The sequence below is a fragment of the Bos indicus genome, chromosome 3 (genome assembly GCF_029378745.1).
Source record: "Bos indicus isolate NIAB-ARS_2022 breed Sahiwal x Tharparkar chromosome 3, NIAB-ARS_B.indTharparkar_mat_pri_1.0, whole genome shotgun sequence".
NCBI classification, from domain to species: domain Eukaryota; kingdom Metazoa; phylum Chordata; class Mammalia; order Artiodactyla; family Bovidae; genus Bos; species Bos indicus.
In genome coordinates, this window is record NC_091762.1 from 83,888,469 (window position 1) to 83,910,886 (window position 22,418).

Here is a 22,418-nt window from a genome sequence, read left to right on the forward strand (position 1 = left end):
AAGCAAGAGTAACGCAGGAAATAATTAGCTAGAACCCTGGAGAAAAACTTTAACACTATTTTAATCGAGCTGAAGGAAATAAAATCCTTTAATAAATAAACACAAGCCTCTGTGCACACTGAGGTTGAGGTGGCTCACTAGTAGGGTCAAATGAACTACTAGGGTTCTCTAGATAAGGCCTGATAGCGGGAGAGAGAGGGAGCATGACCAGGAAACACATAGAAGGCAGTAAGACCCTGGTTTCTGCAACATATGTTGTTCTTGAGTTGCCCTGTGCCTTAGGGAACTAATGTCCATCTAGTCAAGGCTATGGTTTTTCCAGTGGTCATGTATGGATGTGAGAGTTGGACTGTGAAGAAAGCTGAGCGCTGAAGAATTGATGCTTTTGAAGTGTGGTGTTGGAGAAGACTCTTGAGAGTCCCTTGGACTGCAAGGAGATCCAACCAGTCCATTCTGAAGGAAATCAGTCCTGGGTGTTCACTGGAAGAACTGATGCTAAAGCTGAAATTCCAATACTTTGGCCACCTCATGCAGAGAGTTGACTCATTGGAAAAGACCCTGATGCTGGGAGGGATTGGGGGCAAGAGGAGAAGGGGATGACAGAGGATGAGATGGTTGGATGGCATCATCGACTCGATAGACATGAGTTTGAGTAAACTCCAGGAGTTGGTGATGGACAGGGAGGCCTGGCGTGCTGCGATTCATGGGGTCGCAAAGAGTCGGACACGACTGAGCGACTGAACTAACTAACTAGGGAACTAATGTTCATTACAGGAAAATAGAGCAGGATCTCTCCTCACCCCCCACAACAGTACTAAACACAGAAATATTATATTCCTGTCAAAAATGGAAAGAATAATTTTATTGATATTATACTTGTTCTATCTGTAAATCTGGCATATACAATTTGCTGCGTGTTTGGTCAGTTGTGTCCGACTCTGCAACGCCATGGACTGTAGCCCGCCAGGCTCCTCTATGGGATTCTCCAGGTAAGAATACTGGTGAGGGTTGCCATTTCCTCCTCCAGGAGATCTTCCTGACCCAGGGATTGAACCTGGGTCTCCTGTGGCTCCTGCACAGGCAGGTGGACTCTTTACCACTGAGTCACCTGGGAAACCCATATACAATTTACTTCTTACCAAATAAAATGGACAAAAGAAATACCAAAATGTTCATTTAAAAGCATATTCATTAATAAGAGTGATTTTCTCTAGGGAGAGGCCCTGGTTGGGGTTGGGGTTGAAGGCAAGGCTAGGCAACAAGGGTAGGAGACAGATTTATCTTTCAGTTTATATCCTTCTGTGTCAATTTAATTTTGTATAATGTGCATGTATTACTTATTCAAATAATATGCATTGATTAATCACATTTTTATAAATCAAAACCCAAGGAGTTTTACATTTCAATGACTATTGATTAGTGACAATCAAATGTACTGAATAATGAAAGATCCATCATACAAGTAAAAACTGACCTTTGAGGCCAGTTTTTAAAAAAATTATGAGTAGATGTGAACATGGTCAAAATAAAGCCAAGCCTAAATTTTGGGATTGGAGTAACTGATGTACATTTTATGTATCAATTCACTAAATAGCAATGATCATAATGATAATAATAGCAGTAGTTCATATATTTACATGCCAAGAAAAAGCTGTCTTTCATAGAAGTGACACGAGGCCATAATAAGGCTCAGTATCTAACTCTGTGCCAGTGGATATATTGTACTTCTAGAAACTTACCAAGGGTGTGTCTTTTCCTCCCACAATGCTGAGACCAAGCCCCGAACGCCCTTTGGATATTTCTATAATCATCTCCTGGCCAGGAATGATGGGACATGTGGCGGGGTCCACTGACAGAGGAGCCTGGAAACCACCTGGAGAAGAAGTGAACACAGAGTGACTGGCAAGCAGGAGATGCGTCTCAGCTTGTACACTCCACTGCTCGGGGAGTGCAGGGTTTGTACGTGTTTATCACTGCACTCTTTTCCTGCCAAGTATCATGAAGGGAAACACTGGGTCACCACTCCCCATTCAGCCTTGGATGAAACATGACATTCCTATGACACTTTTGAGTTGAAGACAATAGCTACCACCAACCCAAACCATCAACCACTTTAGTTACACAGTATTTGAAATTTTTTAAATCTCAAAATATACCATGAAAACTGGGATGGAAAAATTTAAGTTGATTAAATAATTAAGTACATGTAGATATATGTCATAATTATATATATTAATAATGATATATATGACATAAATTTTGAGCTATAGTTTTAAAATACTAGAAATAGTGCTTAAATACTTTCAGTTAGAGCATATCATATGAATTAAGATGTATAAAGGATCCAATCAATAAAGTATGACAAATGAAAATAATCCCCAAATAGAAACATAGTAAAAAAAAATTGTGTTATAAACTGTAAAATTAATTGCTGGGTCCATAAATGAAAAGCTTGTTAAAAGAGTCATTGCTGTTTTACTTTTAAAATTCATTGTTTTAGGCCAATTTTTCTAAAAACTGGGAGAAAAATATTTACACGTGTCCATTTTCAGTCAAAAGTCACTCAAACATTTTTCAAATGTTTGAAAATCCAAACATTCAAAATGACAGTTTCAAGAGAATCTTATAATCGTTTCTAGAGAACTTCATATTTTTTGATAACTAATTTTGATCATTGTGAATACTGATTCTTGTTGCTGTTTAGTTGCTAAGTTGTGTCTGACTCTTCTGCAACCCCATGGCCTGTAGCCCGCCAGGCTCCTCTGTGCATGGGATTTCCCAGGAAAGAATATTGGAGTGGGTTGCCATTTCCTTCTCCAGGGCATCTTCCCAACCCAGGGTTTGAACCCACATCTCCTGCATTGGCAGGTGGATTCTTTACCACTGAGCCACAAGGATCCTTACCTCGTGACAGAATTTGCTAAAGGACTGATAATAAAGGGCCCTATCTGCTGGTCAGCTGCAGCTAATTCACAGTGACCAAGCTGACATCCACAAACCCCTGTTTAAGCAAGGGCCAGCAGGCTATGGCCCCAGCACCAAGAATGGCTTCTACTTCAAAAGGTTAAAAAAAAAAAAAAGTCAAAAGAAAAATAACGTTTCAACACATGTGAAAAGTATAGAAATTCAAATTTTAATATCTGTAAATAAAGTTTTATTGGAATTCAGCTCTACTAATTCATTTATATCCAGTCCACAGCTGCTAATGGCCGAGTTGAGTAGCTGCAAGAGAGACCATATGGCCCACAAGCCTCATATTTACTACCTGACTCCTTACAGAATGTTTGCCAATCCTAGAAAACAAAAGAAAACAGGCTCCGGGTAAGCCTGTAGGGGTTCTGCTCTGACTCAGCAATAATCATTGTCTTTGGGACAAAAGGGCACGGGTTTCCAGATGTTGCAGAAATGGATTTGAGTTTCCAAGGAAATTAAGGAAATGAATAGTGGATGAAACTGAGGCTCATTGGTCTGAGGCTCATGTAATTGCTATCTAAGAGGGTGTTTAAGGGATCAAATAAATAACGTGCTGGCTCAGCCCAGGGTCGGGCATAGTGTAGCATTCACATAGGTGCCATTCCTGACCACATGGAATTTATAAATCTAATGGCCTCTTGTTTAACAGTGAGAAATTTAGGGACATAGCCTCAGTAACAATTTTAAAATGCCATATTAAACGGATATTAAATTGTAAACCTAATTTGACTCTAGATATTTACACAACATATGTATTTCATGCTATATTTTTCACTAATTTACAATAAAAACAATGTACCATGGCAGCAGAGTTTCATGAATGCTTTAAAAAGTTTATGCTCCTTACATAAATCACTGGTTTAGTCTCTTGACTGAGGGAAAGCAGTCAGAGACACTGGAGGTGGCATTTCTTTCCCTCTTCGGCTTCTGCCTCACCCTAGCCCAGCTGTGAGTCAGTCTCGGTGTTTATTTCTCTCAAAGAATCCAGCCCAAGGCCTGACTCCTACCAAGTCCCCAATCAGTGTTTGGTAAGTGGATGGCTGAATGAATATAGTTTCCACAGATTAAATTGTGGGATGAGTAATTTCTGTTAACGAGGTAAAAATATGGGATATTTATTATCAAGATTCCATTGGTCTACATAGGGGTCATCACACATCTTTGGTAAAAGGCCAGGTGGTAAATATCTGCGGCTTTACATGCCATACCAGCTCTGGTGCAGCTCCTCAAATCTCTCTTTATAGTGTGAAAGCAGCCATAGATAATATGTAAACAAACCAGTATTCCCATAAAATTTTATTTATGGACACTGAGATCTGAATTTCATACAATTTTCATGAAACAGTCTTTTGATTTTTTTCTAACCTTTTATAAATGTGAAAACCATTATTAGCTTCAGGACCATGTAAAAACAGATGGTGGGCCAACTGTGACCCAGGGGTCATAGTTTGCTGACCACATTCATTAAGTATTTTAGTAAAAATCTAGTGCTTTAAAATAATACCTGCCTCATAAAATTTTTAAGAGTTAATGTTCATGAAAAAAAAAATATGTAAAAGGCAAATACCATAAAGGTGTCAGGTCTCCTAAATTCACACAGGGTCATGCTTTACCACTGGTGAGCAAGGTGTTTTAAACAGTCCTTTTAAAAATGATTTATGTTGGATAAAAGCAGATGGAAATATTCATTATTCATTTTGAAGTTCTATTTTCAACCATTAGTCAGCATAATACAATCTAGCAATTCAGAGATAAAGTAAATACTTATTTCTTTAAGCACTGAAAATTAACAATCTATAAATAGCTCATATCAACATAGGCAAGTATACAATTTTGTTCAATGTGATTTTTAAGATATACTACTTGTGAACTATATACAATCCTTTGGCATGATTAGATAATAATCCAGAAGCCTCAGATTCAAGTAGCATATATTGAATGCCTTTTTAAATTTTAGTACTTTTATATTCAATAAACAATAAGCAATCCCACTGGTGGAGATAAGGAAAAAGATGTTGAAGATCAAGTAACCAATCCAAGTCCCAAAGCTCAGGAAGTAGAGCAAGGATGCCAGCCAGGCTTCCTGACTCCTGATCCAGTGCTCTCTTCAGGACAACAAAATCCTTTCCTTTTCTAAGGTTTGATGAATCAATTCAAGTCTGCTCAGAGAAAGAGTCATACCATAGCCTGTGAAGTCTGCATCTGTTGAATGGTATGAAGTTGGTGCTAAAGGTATCTCTTGTGAACTGAAGGAGATTTTCGTTGAGCATTTTTGCTGTTTCATTTGGCTGCTGGCCTACAAAAGGAAGGAAAGTTAGATGAATGTCAGAGAAGAGGAAGGTAACAAAAGGAGAAGACTTTAAAACTGGGGTATTGTCACCAAAACACTCCAATAATGCCTCTTGAAAATTCAAGTTGGAGAGGTGGCAAGGGGAAGTTAGGATGATTTTTGTTTCATTCCCCAAGCTTTCTTAATTAAATTTAAAGCGCTTTGGTGAAGGATGGATCAAGGAAGGGAAGAAGGACAGGAACCATCATTGTGGTTTATGTATAAAGCCAGAGCTGGGAAGCATTTTTACATGATGAAATCAGTGTGAAGTTTATAGATCTGTGCTGAGTGCAGTGAAAAACAATCTATGCTGTGGATGTTCTGAGTACATGACACTGCCCATCTCTTCTGGACACATTCACATGGTCAAAGAGTCATGAGGTAAGTTAATTGACATGAGGGGCAGGAAGGGATAACAAGCATCTGCTGAAAGCCTACTAAGTGCCAGGTACATCATTACACTTCATTCACCTAAAAAAAAAAAAAAAGCTTATTCACCTTCAATTCCCAGTGCCTGGAACATAGTAGGGCCTGGATAAATGCTGAATGAATGAATGAATGCAGAGAGCATAATTGAAGACATGGAAACTCAGTGGGAAATAAATCTGTAACTCAATGAAAGTACAGAGACCTTTGCTGTGTGAGCTTTAGAAAATGAACTTGCAATTCTAAATTTTTGTTGCTAATACCTCTAATGAGTATTAGTATTAGAAAACTAAGAAAAACCAAAAGGACTCCATGCTTGCTTAACAGGCAGTTAGGAAATATACAGAGTAACCTGACCTGCCTTCTGGATCTGTAGTTAGCCAGAGAACCCATCCCCAGCTGGAAGATTCTGGTGGAGACAGTGAAGCACCAGCCTGTCCCTGGAGTCTAGAAATAGGATCACGGTAACTGCTCCAGAACAACAACACCCCAAGATTCCATCAGTGGAAGTCTATGCTTCAATACAAGGCATTGTGCAGTATGCAACAAGAAAAGCAATACCACTCAGTGTATATCTGTATTGTGCTCACCAGTTTTCAAAAACACTTTCATATCCATGAATTCATTTAATCATGAGAATAACCTGGAGAATTAGACAATGTTACTCTCTTTTATAGATGAAGAGACCAAGACACAAATGTCAAGTGACATCTGAAATCACAGTTAATTAAAGGAAGGAGTAGGACTAAAATCAGTATTTGAAGAATGCTACAAGTTTAAAGTATTTATCAAACAGCTGCTAGGCAATGATTCTACTGATGTTCATTTTTTTTTCTCTGCAGTTTTTCTATTAACATCATTTAACAATGATTGTACACTTATTTAAAAAGACTTCCTTGAATACATATTTTTGGTGATTTTAAAAAGAGGAAAGTAGAAAAATGACAAACCAGGAGTTACTATGAGAAAACTGAACAATGGAACCACCAATCCAATTATTCTAAGGACCATATTCCCCAACCCCCTAGAAGCCAGGCATAACCACAGACTAGTCTGTGTTATGGTACGGCACATAAACAAACATGAATGTACAATTTTCAGGTTGTTTTCTTAAGAAGAACAACCCTGCCTTCCCCTTCCTTAGATGAAATTCAGATGTAATGTAAAAAACTGGAGCAGCATTCTTAGATAAAAAAAAATACGCTAAATTTTGAAGATGGAAGAGTAATCAAATAATGATGCAGAAATCAGATAAGAGGTGCTTGGGTCCATGACACCGTGGAGACACTGTCATCCTCAAACTGATCACAGCCACCCTGTTATGTAAAAGAGAAACTTCTTGCAGCAATGGCAAGTAATCTTAATACACACAGAACTTATGTCACCTCTCCTTTGTATCATTTCAAAAAAGAAAACTGATAACAAAGCTATGGGCAGGCTACAGAGCTCTTTTATGAAAAGCTGTGAATTTTAAAACAGGAAAGCACAAGAGACAGGCATCACTACCTTATGACTTTTATAACAACAGGGAATGTTTGTTGCTCATCTTTATTTCCCAGTTCATGCAGCATCCCATTTCAGTGTGCATACTAGGAAAGTTTCCAATAAATATGGGTTGGAAAAATGAGGAAATAGTTCATAGAAAGCAAGTGAAACAAGCACATATATTGAGAGGCTTGTTGTTGGTAGGTGTGGTGATGAATGAATGTAGCTCCCATGATTCATCCATTGACATAAAACAAAACTACTAAGTATTGAAAGACAAATATTGGATTTGTAGGCTGTAAAATTTGAGTATTTTAAAATTACATAAAAATATTTTAAAAGGTGAAAGATTGCATTTGCTGTTGAGTGTTACTATATTCTAACATCAGAGTTTGAATGGATTTTATAAGTCACCCAATCTAACTACACCAAGGGTTCTCAACCCTGTTTTTATAACAGAAACTGTTAGGGAGTTTAACATTTATGAATGCTAGAACTCCTATTCTAGACCAAAGAAATTGGCACTAGGGATGTGGAGCTCAGACAAATGTTTTCAGAGGTAGGGGTGGGGATGTTTGACTTTTTGAGTTGAGATTTATTTTTTAAAGTTAAACCATGGATTCTTAACCCAGGATAAATGAGCTTCTAAATGGTTTTCAGAGGGAATCCTGGGAACTACATAACCTCTGTGTTTGTAGCAAAGTATACCAGTGTTTTTCTGGGAAAAGAGTCTATATTTCATCAGGTCTTCATGATAGGGAAAAAATCACGACTCAAAAGAAGATATGAATTGCTGAGTTTTCTATCACTAATTAGCCATGTGACCACCGACAAGCCACTCAACCTCCTTCATGTCCTCATCTTTAAATCAGTGGTGATAACTCTTCACCTTGCACGGTTGTTGTGAAGATTGAAAAGTACATAAATAAACCTATCATTATTTCAAGATCAACTTAGGAGTTCAGTTAATAATAGCTATTACTGTTTTTATGTCCTTTGATAACATAGTAATAAATGATCAGCCAGTTTCTGATTGAAAACCTTCAGGGATGAAAAATTCCATTTCCACAAGGAATCTATTCCATTGTGGAACAGCTCAAATGGTGGGGAAGTTCTTTATGATGAGCTGACACAGCTTCACTGAAGATGTTGGCCACTGGTCTCTGAGCCATTTCTCTTCTGCAGCCACAGAAAAGGGTTATCATCACTTTCCCAAAGGAGAATGTTTTAAATATTTAAGTGCTCATTTTTCAACAGGGAAAAGAAAAGCCAGAGGATGTATAGGATTCACCCAAGTTCTAAAATTCTATGGGTTATAAAATTTTAGAGATGCTTGATATGTGTCTTGAGACAGGTGGAAATATAGAAAGTACTATCACATTAATTGTATTTGCAAATACATTACCTAAGTTTTAAAAAAAAAAATCTGGTTCTAATTTTTTTTTAATTCCTTACAGTTTTCAGTTGAACTAAATTTTTTTCAGTTGAATCTTATTTTTAAGGTTCTTTCTACACCTATTTGTTTTTATTTAGGTTTCTGGCATACAATTTTGGATACTTTACAAAGGCGTTTTCTTTGGTAAGGTTTGAAATATCATATATTTCCTGTAAACTCTGGTAATCTATAGTTCCTTAAACATAAAACTAGTTAATATAGTCATAATGTAAACTTTAGTGCACAAAAAAGTTCTACAATGACAAAAGTACAAACGTTTGACAGCAATTTATATTTTTTTTAAGAAGAAAAGCTATACGTACAAGAAACATTTGTTCTTACATTTGTATTTCTACAAAACTATAAATTCTTCCTCTTAAAATTTTTATTCATGACATTATGTAGGACATTGCGAGGCCCTCAGAATTTAGGTGTAAGTGTGTTTTCAGAGATGCCTCACTTTCAGACACTTCCTTAGGGTGTTGGTAGAGGGACACAACAGAGATATTTCCAAATATCCTCTATGCACACCCTGCATAGAACAGGTGGTATAGCTGCGGACTGTCATCAGGTTGGTAGACACATCATAGCTTCCTGCCAAGTAATAAAGGGTCAGATTTCATTATAGCCATCTCCTTTTCTTTTGGAGCCCATCATCATAATTCATACCATCCCAGTAGAGCAACCTAAAGGGTCAGTTACGTACACTGTCAGCTGGACATTCCAGGGCCTTTTGCTGACCTGCCACCACACCTTGACCAACCACCTGGGAGACGTCTTCCTGAAACATAAAAGAGAAGGCCAGTTACCAGCATTACAGGGGTCAACTGCCCTCTCCAACGTCAGCAGTCAAGCACCATTTAATGGGGCTTCAAGTTACTACCAAAAATGACACACCAGGCTGAAAAGTTTTATTCAACCACCTGTAATAACTCTCAGAAATGAATGCAGCTTGTCATTTCTGAATGCTTTTTTGGTCCTTTCAGATCTGTCAGCCTTTAAGCCTATCAGGTATCTTCTTATGGTCATTTCAGCCAGAGGTTTTTCTTCTGCTGTCATGCCAGTAATCCCCATATCTATATTTACACTGAGTGTTAAATCGTTTCAAGTTTCTAGTCCTGATATTAGAATTTCTTTCCCCTTAAGATATCCGATTGAAGGCAAAAAAGCACACTCATTAAAGACACTGAGAGATAAAAGATATGTTAGTCAGAGCTCCATGGAGAAATGTGGACTTCAGACCTGAGAGAGATGCAAAGTATCAAAACATATGTGAAAGTGATGCATAGTTAAAAGTACAATTAATTGAAATAAATGATAACAGCGATTAACTGAGCGGAATGCTTATCTCTGCTCCCCCATCATCCTTTTTTTACGGGCAATTTACAGGGGAAATTATCATATGATGGTTTACTCAAAGGCATGAACTCATGCATTTTGTTTGGTCAAGCAGGGAACATGGAGAGAGACTGATTTGGATAGGAGAAAGGATAGGTTTACTCTAACAACAACAATGTGTGTGTTCAGTCGGGTCTGACTCTTTGTGACCCCATGGACTGTAGCCCACCAGGCGCCTCTGTTCATGGGATTTTCTGGGCAAGAATACAGGAGTGGGTTGCCATTTCCCCCTCCAGGGTATCTTCCTGATCCAGGGATCGAATCTGTGTCTCTTATGTCTCCTGCACTGGCAGGCACAATCTTTACCACTGCACCACCCATGGGTTTACTCTAGCCCTTGGTAAATGTCTGAGAGGCATCCAGGGGGAGAGGTCAAGCACACAGTTGGCAGGTGGTTAAGCTATCTCAAGATGAGAAGAAAGGTGGGACTTGTAGAGTAGAGTGTTAGGAGTTTGTGACCCTAGCTCCTGAACTTAAAAGTTCTGAAATCCTGATCAGGTTACCTGACCTCTCTAAGCCTGAGTTTCTTCATATACAAAATGGGAAAAAATAAGAGTAGTTACACAGTAGGGATGTTGAAAAGATTAAATGGAGCAATACATGAAAAGCACTTAGCATGGTACTTGGCAAATAGCAAGTGTTTAATAAAGGTGCTAATGATGATAGTGAATGAAGCCAACCTATAATAAACCCACATTCCTAACTCTGTTTTAGGGTTGGTGAAAACAGGTACCTGGACAGGACATTTTCTCCTTCGGGGAGTGCTGGCGTATTATCTGAAACTCCCACCCCAGTCCCCACTCTGGTTTTTTCTCTGGACATACTGACATACTCTTTCTTCAACAGGGTCCCATCAGATTTGTAACTACACCATATATAATGATCAGATTATGCCCAATCATTCATTATTACTAGATTAGGTTATAATTTCATTTTGTCTCCTTAATTCCCTATTAGCTTCTAACCTGAGAGATTTAACCCCACCACATAATATTCTGAGACTACAGCCTAGGAGTCCTGGATGACTGTGAGTATCACTAGCTGCCTACCTGTAACTTATTTTTTAGGACCATAACTATCTCTCATTTAGATTTTCTCTTTTTCCCCCCATATGGCAGAAAGATCCTAGAACTCTTTTCCTCATTTCTGGCTTTTTTTTTTTTCTTTTTTTAAACTTTACTCTTAAACAGATTATGTGACAAAATGAATTTTAAAATTACCTCATCTTTTAATTCTTCCTTGAGCCCCAGCATGGTGCCCCTTAACAGTATGACCGATTAATTTTATCACTATTTTTTAAAATGTTTAACTGGGGGATAACTGCTTTACAATATTGTGGTGGCTTCTGCCATACAACAGTGAGAATCAATCTCAAGTATATGTATGTCCCCTCCTCTTGAACCTCCCCCCTACCCTCTACTCCATCCCACCTTTCTAGGTTGTTACAGAGCAGCTTTCCACTGACTATCTACTTTACAAATAATAGTGTATATATATAGGACTTCCCTGGTGGCTCAGACAATAAAGCATCTGCCAACAATGCGGGAGACCCAGGTTTGATCCCTGGGTTAGGAAGATCCTCTGAAGAAGGAAATGGCAACCCACTCCAGTACTCTTGCCTGGAGAATCCCATGGATGGAGGAGCCTGGCAGGCTATAGTCCATGGGGTTCCAAAGAGTCAGACATATATATCCCACCCTCCCCTTCCCCCTTCAAACTGTGTCCAAAGCCTGTTCTCTATGTTTGCTTCTCTATTCCTGTCCTGCAAATAGGTTCATCCGTGCCATTTTTCTAGATTTCATATACATGAGTTAATATACTAATATAATTGATTTTGTCTTATTTTCTTCTTGAACATATGGCAGAATAGAACATGAATTTGATAAAGGGCTAGTGTTAAATGAATCAAAGTTCAGGAACTTAAACCTTGAATGCATCTGGGTAGATTTCAGAGCCAGTCCTGAAAGAAGAACACACAGTGAAGGTGACCCTGTGGCCTCTGCTTTAAAGGATCACAGTTGAAAAAAGAGGAGAAAGACATTGGAAAGTCAATAAATGGTGCTCATGGAAATTTTCAGAAGAGGAGTTCTAAACTGTCTTATAAATGGAAACTATTGGTGTTATTCCTTCCAGTGTGAATCTAACACTGGAAGAGCAAATCTAACATTTTGGAAGAGCAAAAAGTGCCTCTACTGAAAACGATATAGCAGTCTGCAATTCTATCTTTGCTTAAAACCAGATTAACCAGCAATGTGACAAAGAAGCTGACTTCCCTACTAAACACTTTAAAACCCAATTTGCATATGACATAGAGGTACTATACAGAGGTATTGAACTTCCCTAGTGGCTCAGATGGTAAAGAATCTGCCTGCAATGCAGGACTCCTGGGTTCAGTCCCTCAGTTGGGAAAATCCCCTGAAGAAGGGCACGGCAATCCACTCCAGTATTCTTGCCTGGAGAATTCCATGGACAGAATAGCCTGGTGGGCTACACTCCATAGGGTTGCAAAGAGTCGGACACAATTGAATGACTAACACTTTCACCTTGGGAGCTTCCCTGGTGGCTCAAATGGTAAAGAATCTACCTGCAATGTAGGAGACCTGGGTTTGACCCTTGGGTCAGGAAGATACCCTGGAGAAGGGAATGGCTACCCACTCACCCACTCCAGTATTCTTGCCTGGAGAATTCCAGGGACAGAGGAGCCTGGTAGGCTACAGTTAATGGAGTCACAAAGAGTCAGACACCACTGAGCAACTAACACTTTCACTTTCATTTCTGGGCTCCCAGGTGGCTCAGTGGTAGAGAATCTGCCTGCCAATGCAGGAGGTGTGTGTTCAACCCCTGGTTCAAGAAGGTCCCCTGGAATAGGAAATGGCAATTCACTCTAGTAGTCTTGCCTAGAAAATTACATGGACCAAGGAGCCTGGAGGGCTACAGTCCATGGGGTTGCAGAGTCAGACACAACTAAGCAACTATGCATACACACAGAGGTACTACTAGTTTCTCAGAACTTGCCCTCATCATTTGCACTTTTAAATAAAAAGAAAGGGCACTGGACTAGCAGCCAAAAAAATTTGGGTTCAGATTGTTTCCACTACCTATTAGCAGGAGATTGAAGGCAAGAGGAGAAGGGGTCAACACAGGATGAGACGGTTGGATGGCATCATTGACACAATGAACATGAGTTTGAGAAAACTCCAGGAGACAGTGAAGGAAAGGGAAGCCTGGTGTGCTGCAGTCCATAGGGTCGCAAAGAGTCGGACACAACTTAGTGAGTGAGCAACAACAAAGTGCTTAGAAATCTTCATTTCTCCCAACAGTAAGAATGCAGTAACTGCTACCTAAATAAAGGGTTGCAATCAAGGTTGAATTCAACACACGCTTCAGCATCTGCTCAGTGGTATGAGAAAAGACTAATGGGGTCTTGTACATATGATGTGTATACATCTGGTGAAACAAATACTAGAGAACTAATGATGGAAACACTGAATTACAACCGAATGATATGTGTGTGAAGGTATGTGGCAGGTAGCAAGTACTAGAGAGGTATTGGTTTCCTTCCCTTTCTCTTGTCTTCTCCTCAGAAGTGTGAAAGGATGAAAGCAGAGCTCTGAAAAGCATCTGGTCCACCACAATGTCCCATTTCTTATACTTATTACCCTTAAACCTCTGGTCCAAGGTATGGAGCCAGCACATGATGGGGATAAAAGAACCACCAGAACCTAAGGAGCACAGTTGCCAATTACCAAGTCAGGTGGGCTACATGTACGTTGAGACGTCAATGTACAAACAGACCTATGTGTTCGGTACTTTCATCATCCTCATTTCATAGCTGAAGTACTGAGAATCTTAAGTATACACTGAGTCAGAACTGACCATCTTGCTCCAGAGTCCCTGCCTTAACCAAGGGGTAAACCACAGGGGCAGGGAAAGGGCTCACCTCCTCCCAACAACTCATACAAGATCCCCAGGAGTCAGCCTTAACACAGAGGTTTCATTTTAGAGTTAAGTCAGAACAAGCCATACCTGCTTATTATGAGCCTGGGCATGAAAAACAAAACTCATGGCATTAGCCACTACACTGACCTCAGGTGAGTCACTTTCCTTCATGTTTACATATGAATTTAGAACTTATTAATTTCCCTGGAGAAGGAAATGGCAACCCACTCCAGTATTCTTGCCTGGAGAATCCCACGGACAGAGGAGCCTGGCGGGCTACAGTCCATGGGGTCACAAGAGTCAGACACGATGTAGCGACTAAACAAACACCACCACCACTAATTTCCCAACTACAGCACCAAGGGAGATCTTAGTGCCTTCAAAGATGAGATTCTGGGACATTCTACAGTGTTGACTTTGCACAGGGGACCTCTAAGTAAGAAAACTGAGGAAGGAAAGCAGAAAGATCTTCATGAAACAAACCGACATGACACATTCCGTGACACATTCAGCACAGCCAATGAGTTCCTAAAACGAAATGCTTGGTGGGCCAGGTAAATCACTCTGATCTAGAGCAGGCGCTTCAGAGGGGTGGACATAGAAAGCAACACTGGGAACATCCTAAATGATAGAGAATAATGGGACTGATGTTCAGCTTACAGTCACCAAAACTGGTTGACTTCTGTCCCCAAGATGGCTTCTCAACAGGCCTGTCTGTCTGGCCACATGACTGGTCCAAGTGTGGACACTCAAACCACACAGGAACAAAAGTGAACCCAAAGGCAGAGAGTCAGCCCCTTTCTAGCAGAGAGGCTTAGGTGCTGGGAATAGCTGTGCTCCCACAGTGCTGAGGAAGCAGGTCTGAAGCTGAGAAGAGTCAGACAAATGTGCAGAATCACCTCTGTCAGGACCAGGCCTCTGCTTCCAACCATCCCTGCCTTCAGTTATACAAAAACAACCTGTAGCCAATAGGTACCTAAATGAAGATGAAGTGAACTGAGCATAAGACAACAGACTAAAGACATGAGTTTTTACCTAGATCAGTCCCACCCTAATTCCTACTCACTCATCTAATTACCTGATCAAGTGAAATCACATTAGCAAAAGGTCCCACAGCATCTTAATTCCCCCTTCAATAGTACTCACCAACACCAAGTTATTTAAAATCAGATTCAGGTCCTGCCTGATTGCAAAGAGTCGGACAGGACTGAGCAACTTCGCTTCACTTTCAGATCCTGCCTGTGATACTTATTAGTTGTGTGTCTCTGAGCCTCAGTTTCCTGATCTATAAACTGGGGATAGTAATAGGATTCACCTAATATGAAACACGAAGTCACGCACTTAGAACGATGCCTTTTAGAGCACATAGTAAATGCAGTGACAGCATTAGCTTCCATCATTCTCAGAAATTCTGAAAGCTCTGAAGGCAAGACCTATGTGTCCTGCTCACTGTGATATGCCCTGTGGCTCTCACAGTGCTGGGGATATAACAGAACTTCAATACAAACTTGCTTATTGACTGCTTTCTTTGAAAAATAAGATAATCAACATAAGTTTTAGATTATAGGATCTTAAAATTATGTTCGCTAATAAGGCTTCCCCAGAGGTGGCTCCGGAGAAGGTGATGGCACTACTCCAGTACTCTTGCCTGGAAAATCCCATGGACGGAGGAGCCTGGTGGGCTACAGTCCGTGGAGTTGCTAAGAGTCGGACATGACTGAGCGACTTCGCTTTCACTTTTCACTTTCATGCATTGGAGAAGGAAATGGCAACTCACTCCAGTGTTCTTGCCTGGACAATCCCAGGGATGGGGGAGCCTGGTGGGCTGCCGTCTATGGGGTCGCACAGAGTTGGACACGACTGAAGCGACTTAGCAAGCAAGCAAGAGGTGGCTCAGTAGGTAAAGAATCTGCCTGCAATGCAGGAGACACAGGAGACACAGGCTCAGTCCCTAGGTTGGGAAGATAACTTGGAGGAGGAAATGACAACCCAGTCCAGTATTCTTGCCTGGAGAATCCCAAGGACAAGAAGAGCTTGGCTGGCCATAGTCTATAGGACTGCAAAGACTCAGACACGACTGATGTAACTGAGCATGCATGCACAGAGAAATGAAAACTTCACAAGAAACACCACTACACTTCTGAGAAGCTCTGGGATTCAGATGGTGGAGCAGCAGTCACAGGAAAGAAAGTATGAGTTCAGGGCTCTGCGCTGTCACAACTGAGAGCTTCTCTGGGCCCCTCATGCTTGCTAAATAATTATGATTATAAGATTACTTTCTCAGGACTTTCCTGGTGGTCCAGAGACTAAGACTTTGCCTTCCAATGCAAGGGGTGCAGGTTCGATCCCTGGTCAGGGAGCTAAGATTCTATAAGCATGTGTGCATGCTAAGTCACTTCAGTCATGTCCAACTCTGTGCAACCCTGTGGACTGTAGCCCTTCAGGCTCCCACATGTCTCAAGGCCAAAAAAACAAACAAACAAAAAAAGATCAAACAGAAGCAGTATTGTAACAAATTCAATAAAGACCTTAAAATGGTCCACATCAAAGAAAAAATCTTTAAAAAAATAAAAAAGATTACTTTCTCAATTTAGAAATATCTGGTAAGCAATAGCTTCCTTTCTGGCAAGATGAAATTCGAAGTTGAGTAACAAGTCTCCACAGCAGGCCATTAAATCGGATGGGAGTGAACGAAAGCTAGCAGATGTCCAAGAAGTGAATCTGTGTTAAAAATGTGTATCTATATCTCTACTGTCTTTGAGTTTGTGAGGTTACTTCACATCTCTGTATTATCTTCATTACAATGCAGAGGGGAAGAGAATAGAGTGAAAAGACCAAAGGTTTTCTCTTGTGACTTTTGCACAAGAAGTAGACTTGACTGCAGATATAGTCTTTTTTTTTATTACTAGGAAAGGGAAATTTATCATGTAGGCAAATCTCAAGTGATTTCAGAAATACAAGACATAGAGTACGATGAGCTGTGAAAATGCCACACACGTGAATGCATTTGAGCGCTGCCATTGGTAATTTGCATACTGTCACAAAAGAGAGGCTGATGCTGACTCACAGAAATTCTCCTATAGGAAACGCTACACTCCTGCTCTAGATGCTGTTTTCATCCTGGATCTGAAACAGAGAACAGTGTTCACACAGTGGCTTCAGCTTCCAGAGCCAAACTAGAAATCCTGCAGTTCTTGATGGAGAGCAAACGGGATAAAAATGGATTTTAAGCAGATAGTTTAAGATCTTGCTTTAAAAATGAGCAGGGTATTACACCTGAGAATTCCAGCCTGGATACAGAAGACTTAAGAAGAAGCCTATAATCATCAGAAACACATTTTAAACTATTTTTTTTCCAATCTTAGATGCCAGCACTTCAAAAGCACTTAGGAATAATTTTTAATCAAGCGCAGCAGTCAAAATTGATGAACCGAACCTGATACAGGGGTATATTATTTCTTTAAAATTCCACACTGAACTCCTTACCTTCTCCCATAAGTCTGTTTCTTTGTTATGCTTTTCCTTTTTTTTTTTTTAATTAGTGACAACATTAACCTCCCAGTTAGCCAGGTTTAAAACCGAAGCCAGCTTTTACTAATCTCTGTCTTTGTCTGCTTCCATTGAATCATTTGCAAAGTATTCCTGATTTCAAGGACACGATATGAAGCAAAGTAGGTTTTCTTAGATTTGGGGATTTCACAGACCAGAAATTTTTCAAAAGAATTTTGGAGTTACAGAGTTACCTTCTGTGGGGGGCAAGTAATTGAGAGCATAGAAATATTAGGTTGGAGCATATGGATTTGCTATTTTATGAGTCAAAAAATGGTCAAATATCAGTGATTTAAGAGGGTTCAACTTAGTCAGGTCCTTTCCCCACAACTGCCACCAGATATTACCACCATAATGTCCTGTAGGAAGAGCCATTTTTACACTAAAAAGTTAGCTAGAACACAGTTTTAAAGGACAGTCCTTTAAATCAAATAAATTTAGCTTTATGAAGAACTCTCCATGTGGTTATTATTTTTCATATTACCCACTGACCAGTAAACACTGTCACAGATCCATGTGTGTCTAATTAAAAATTCTTTAGTATTATCTGGATAAAGAAGAAAGCTTGGACTTTGGGGTCAACTGTGGTCAGATCCTAGTGTTCTAGTTAGATTACATGCTCTATGACAAATAAGACTTCTCTAAACTTCAGCTTCTTCATGGGTTGATACCAGACACCTCTTAGAGAGGCAGTGTAGCATGAGTCAGGCCCATGAGTCAAACACATACTGCTTTGAATCCTTACTGTGGCACTTTCTGCCCCTAAACCTTTGAGCAAATGACTCAGCGTCTTGGATACTCAGGTCCCTGGTCTGCAAAATGGAAGTAATGATGCTTTATTGTGGGGAGGATGGAGATAATACACTGTGTTCATTCCTAACAAATGATAAGTGCTCAGCAAAAATGGGTCATATTATTATTACTACTACTGCTTTTGTTGGGATAAATGAGATAATCTTTTCAAGTGTCTATTACAGGGAGAGGTACTAATAAATAATTATTAAATAACAGTTTTCTGTCTTACAAAGAGACTTAAAACTCAGTGGACAAGACAGAACAAATCATCTTTCCCTGCAAATCTGCTTCTCCTCCTCTTCTTTTTTCACCCTATTTATATGGCCACTCTGCACAGCATGCAGGATCTTAGTTCCAGGACCAGGGATGCCATAACAATGAAACCGCCGAATCCTAACCCACTGGGCCACCAGGGAATTCCCTTCCTCTTTCTTCAGTCAGTGAACGGCATCCACCCAGCCAGCTGGCTACCCACGCTGTAATAGGAGAGTCCTTGCATCACTCCTCTTCCTCAATCTTGACATTCACACAATCATTCACACAATCATGGAGTCCTGTCAATTCTAACTCCTGTATTTACTGAAAATCACCACTCACTAACAGATCCCCTAGTTTAGGTCACTATCAACTTTCATCTCATTTTACTCTAACGGCTTTTTAACTCTTTGCCTTCAGTTTTGACCTTTTCTATCAGATTCTTCACAAATAAGCTCAAAATGACCTTATCAATAGGCTAATCTCATCATTATAATTTCCCTTTAAAAAACACCTCAAAGGTATCCACAAGGCTCTCCACCAACAGCTCCTGCCTATTTCTCAGCTTTCACTTTCTGCCAGGCCCACGCACCTGACCACGGCTTGTAGACCTGGGATGCAGCCTCAGGTACTCACAGGTGATGGGGATGATGTAGGTACTCAGGTACTTACAGGTGATGCGAAGCAGGCTAGGGTTAAAGAATGGTAGAAAGGTAGGGAGTGAAATAAACTCGAAGTGAATAATTGATGAAAAGGGCAGCTTGGAATGCTGGTCCATTTTCAGTAGAAAACAGAAACAAGGATCTTTAATATATCCTGACAAGCAGCTTGTAACCTTTGCATTAGACCTAAGGTGGTGAACTCCTGGATGAACGATATCTTATCTCTACATTCCTAGAGTTTGACACATCACAGATTCTCAGGAAATGTGTATGAAAAATGAGGGTTCTAGCACACCTAGATTTTATATAGACAAAACCTGGTGTTAACAATAGCTACATTTACTGAGCCTTTCTGCATGCCAAGCGTTATTAAGGGTTTCACATATAAAGTCACACTCGATCTTCATAGGACAAAATGACCAGCCTCCTCCCCCCACACCCCCATTTTTCAATGAAGAAATGAAGACAGAATAAGTCACTTTCTAGGTCAGAGCTAGTGAAGGCTGGTGGGGAAATTCATGTTTGTTCAGATATCAGAGCCCATGATTTTATTTGACCATCTTTTTAATCTGCAAAAGAAAGTACTATCAGGCCATTTGGGGATATGGGTATTATTTATAACACTCAACACTGATTTTTCAATAAGCATGTTTGAAAATTTTATACAGATCAAGTGCACCAAGGTAAAGAGTAAAAAGTGTTCCTAAGATGCTGCTATTCTGGCTGGTGGGGACTTGAAATGGTAAAATGTACTGTCAGCTGAGTGTGAATTTCCATGTCACAGCCCATTTAGGTTAATGATAGTTAATTCAGAAACAAGTCATACTTCCCCAGGCATCTTGCTACCCTGTAAATTCTAAAATCTCCACAGAGAAACTATAGTTGGAATGCACTTTGAGTTGATTGTAATACTCCTCTCAATCGTCTATTCTTGTTCTAAGAATCAGAAATTACATTTCATAATGAAAGACAATAGTAAAGACAAACCCTGCAGACAGCTTGAAAAAAATCTAGACATTTTGAAAAATTCTGAAACATCTAAGTGTTCTTGATGCTGCTGGACATGAACCAGGTCTGTAAGGACAGGGATCACTTGACACGCAGACTGCAGTGTTGCTAAGCACTGTCATAAAATGCGGCAGGAATGCCAGGCACATCTGCTGGGGGCATTTCCTAGCAGGGTTATCATGGGCTGCTGGCCAAGCCCTGGGATGATGCTTGTTCTCAAGACCCAGATGGTGTAACAATTGCCATTTTAATAGCTTTAAACCTGCATTCAGAGGAAAGCTTTAAAGCACACGTACAGCAGTAGGTTTGCATACTGGGAGCAAGAAAGGCAAATTCTTTGACTGGCAACTCTGTGGAATATACCTGGTAAACACATATATTACCTTGCTGTTTATTTTATTACAATTTTTGCAAAGACAGAATATGAGACTCTGTCCTGCCGCCGCCATCTCTCCCAGACTGCCACTGCTTTTGCTGCAGTAAACTCCCAGCCAGACCATCAGCAACCATGCTGGCCGCTGTCCAATCTGATCACTCACTACAGTTCAACTACAGTTTAGAGTCCCCTCCAAAGCCCCCCGTGGCTTCCCTCTGCCGTAAGCGGAGAGACCATCTCATCAGAGTGGCCTGGTTCTTGTCATCCTCTCCAGTTTAGTTCCCACCTCACCAGTTCTGGCAACCGTGAATGTTGAGAATGTCAGTTTTCCAGACCCACTGTGGCTCTAAGGTTGCCTAGCTCCCGCCTTTGTTTCTTCTTTCTCCCACTGTCAGGGAGCACCAGCTTCTCCTTCAGATCTCAGTTCAGTTTTCCCTGGAAGAGACCTCCCCAGGAAGGTCAAATCCCCCTATAATATGCTCTCTTAGCACTAAACACCTCTTGTTCTTGGCTTTGATCAACGTTTAGATTTCAATCTATTTGTAACATTACATGATGTCACTGTCCTAAGAAGACTGTAAGCATCACAAGAAGAGAGACTGCGTCTGTTTACCTTCAGTAGTATCTTCCCAGGAACCAGCACAGAGTGCCGCAATGGGCCAAACACAAGAATGTACGAAAATAAACTCAGGCTTTAATTCTGATGGACAAAGAAGTCAAGCTCTTCTGTTAGGGTGCAGATTATTAAACACTTGCAAAAAGTTCCAAAAGGTGGCGAGATTATACATGAAAAGCTCCTTGCATGGGATCATATTACAGTTATTTAACAGAATCACAGAATTTCCGGTCTAGAGCTTGCTTAGAATAATATTTCTGATTTGAGGGACTTCTCTGGTGGTCCAGTGGCTAAAACTCCAAGCTCCCAATGCAGGTGGCCTGGGCTCAGTCTGGTCAGGGAACCAGATCCCACATGCCACAATTAAGAGTTTGCATGTTGCAATGAAGATCCCACATGCCACAACTAAATACACCCTAAATGCCACAACAAAAAGCAAAGATCCTGCGTGCTGCAACTAAGACCTGGAACAGCCCAATAAATATATATTTTTTTTAATTTCTGATTTGATTTTAGTTTGTGGAATGTCTATCTTCTGTCTTCCCCCTTTCTTCTTCCTCCTGTAATTTTAAAAACATCTTTATTGAGACATAATTAACATATTATAAAATTTACCCATCTACAGTGTACAATACAATGGTTTTACGATTCAGAATTGTACAAGTGTCATCACAATAGAAGTTTAGAGCATTTCATAATCTCTGAAAGAATCCCTGTACCCATTAGGATCACTACCCATCCTTCAGACATAGGCAACCACTAATTTACTTTCTGTCTCTATTGATTTTTATTATTGTAGCATTATGTATCAGTACCTCTTTATCTTTCACTATTAAATAAGGGCATCCATTGTGAGTATACCAGGCCTTCCCAGGTGGAACTAGTGGTAAAGACCCTGCCTGCCAATGCAGGAGACATAAGAGTCTGTGTTTGATACCTGGGTCGGGAAGATCCCCTGGAGGAGGGTATGACAACCCACGCCAGTATTCTTGCCTGGAGAAATCCCATGGACAGAGGAACCTGGTGGGCTACAGTCCACAGGGTTGCAAAGAGTTGGACACGACTGCAGTGACTTAGCATGCACACTTGCAGCCGGTGGACATTTGGGTTGTGTCTATTTTGAGGCTACTATTAATAATACTGCTGTAAACATTTGTGTACAAGTTTTTTTG

The 22,418-nt window shown here is 40.2% G+C and overlaps 1 protein-coding gene across 4 annotated transcripts in view; it reads right to left on the reverse strand.

Moving 5' to 3' along the window:
• Nucleotides 1-22,418, reverse strand: part of PATJ (PATJ crumbs cell polarity complex component) — a 383,422-nt gene that overhangs the window by 77,730 nt on the left and 283,274 nt on the right. For all 4 annotated transcript variants that reach the window (XM_070786441.1, XM_070786442.1, XM_070786440.1 and 1 more), the window contains 3 exons: nucleotides 9,355-9,429; nucleotides 5,155-5,269; nucleotides 1,740-1,873 (listed from right to left, as the gene is read on the reverse strand). In XM_070786441.1, coding sequence (XP_070642542.1) covers nucleotides 1,740-1,873; nucleotides 5,155-5,269; nucleotides 9,355-9,429 — 324 coding nt within the window. The remainder of the gene's footprint in view (nucleotides 1-1,739; nucleotides 1,874-5,154; nucleotides 5,270-9,354; nucleotides 9,430-22,418) is intronic.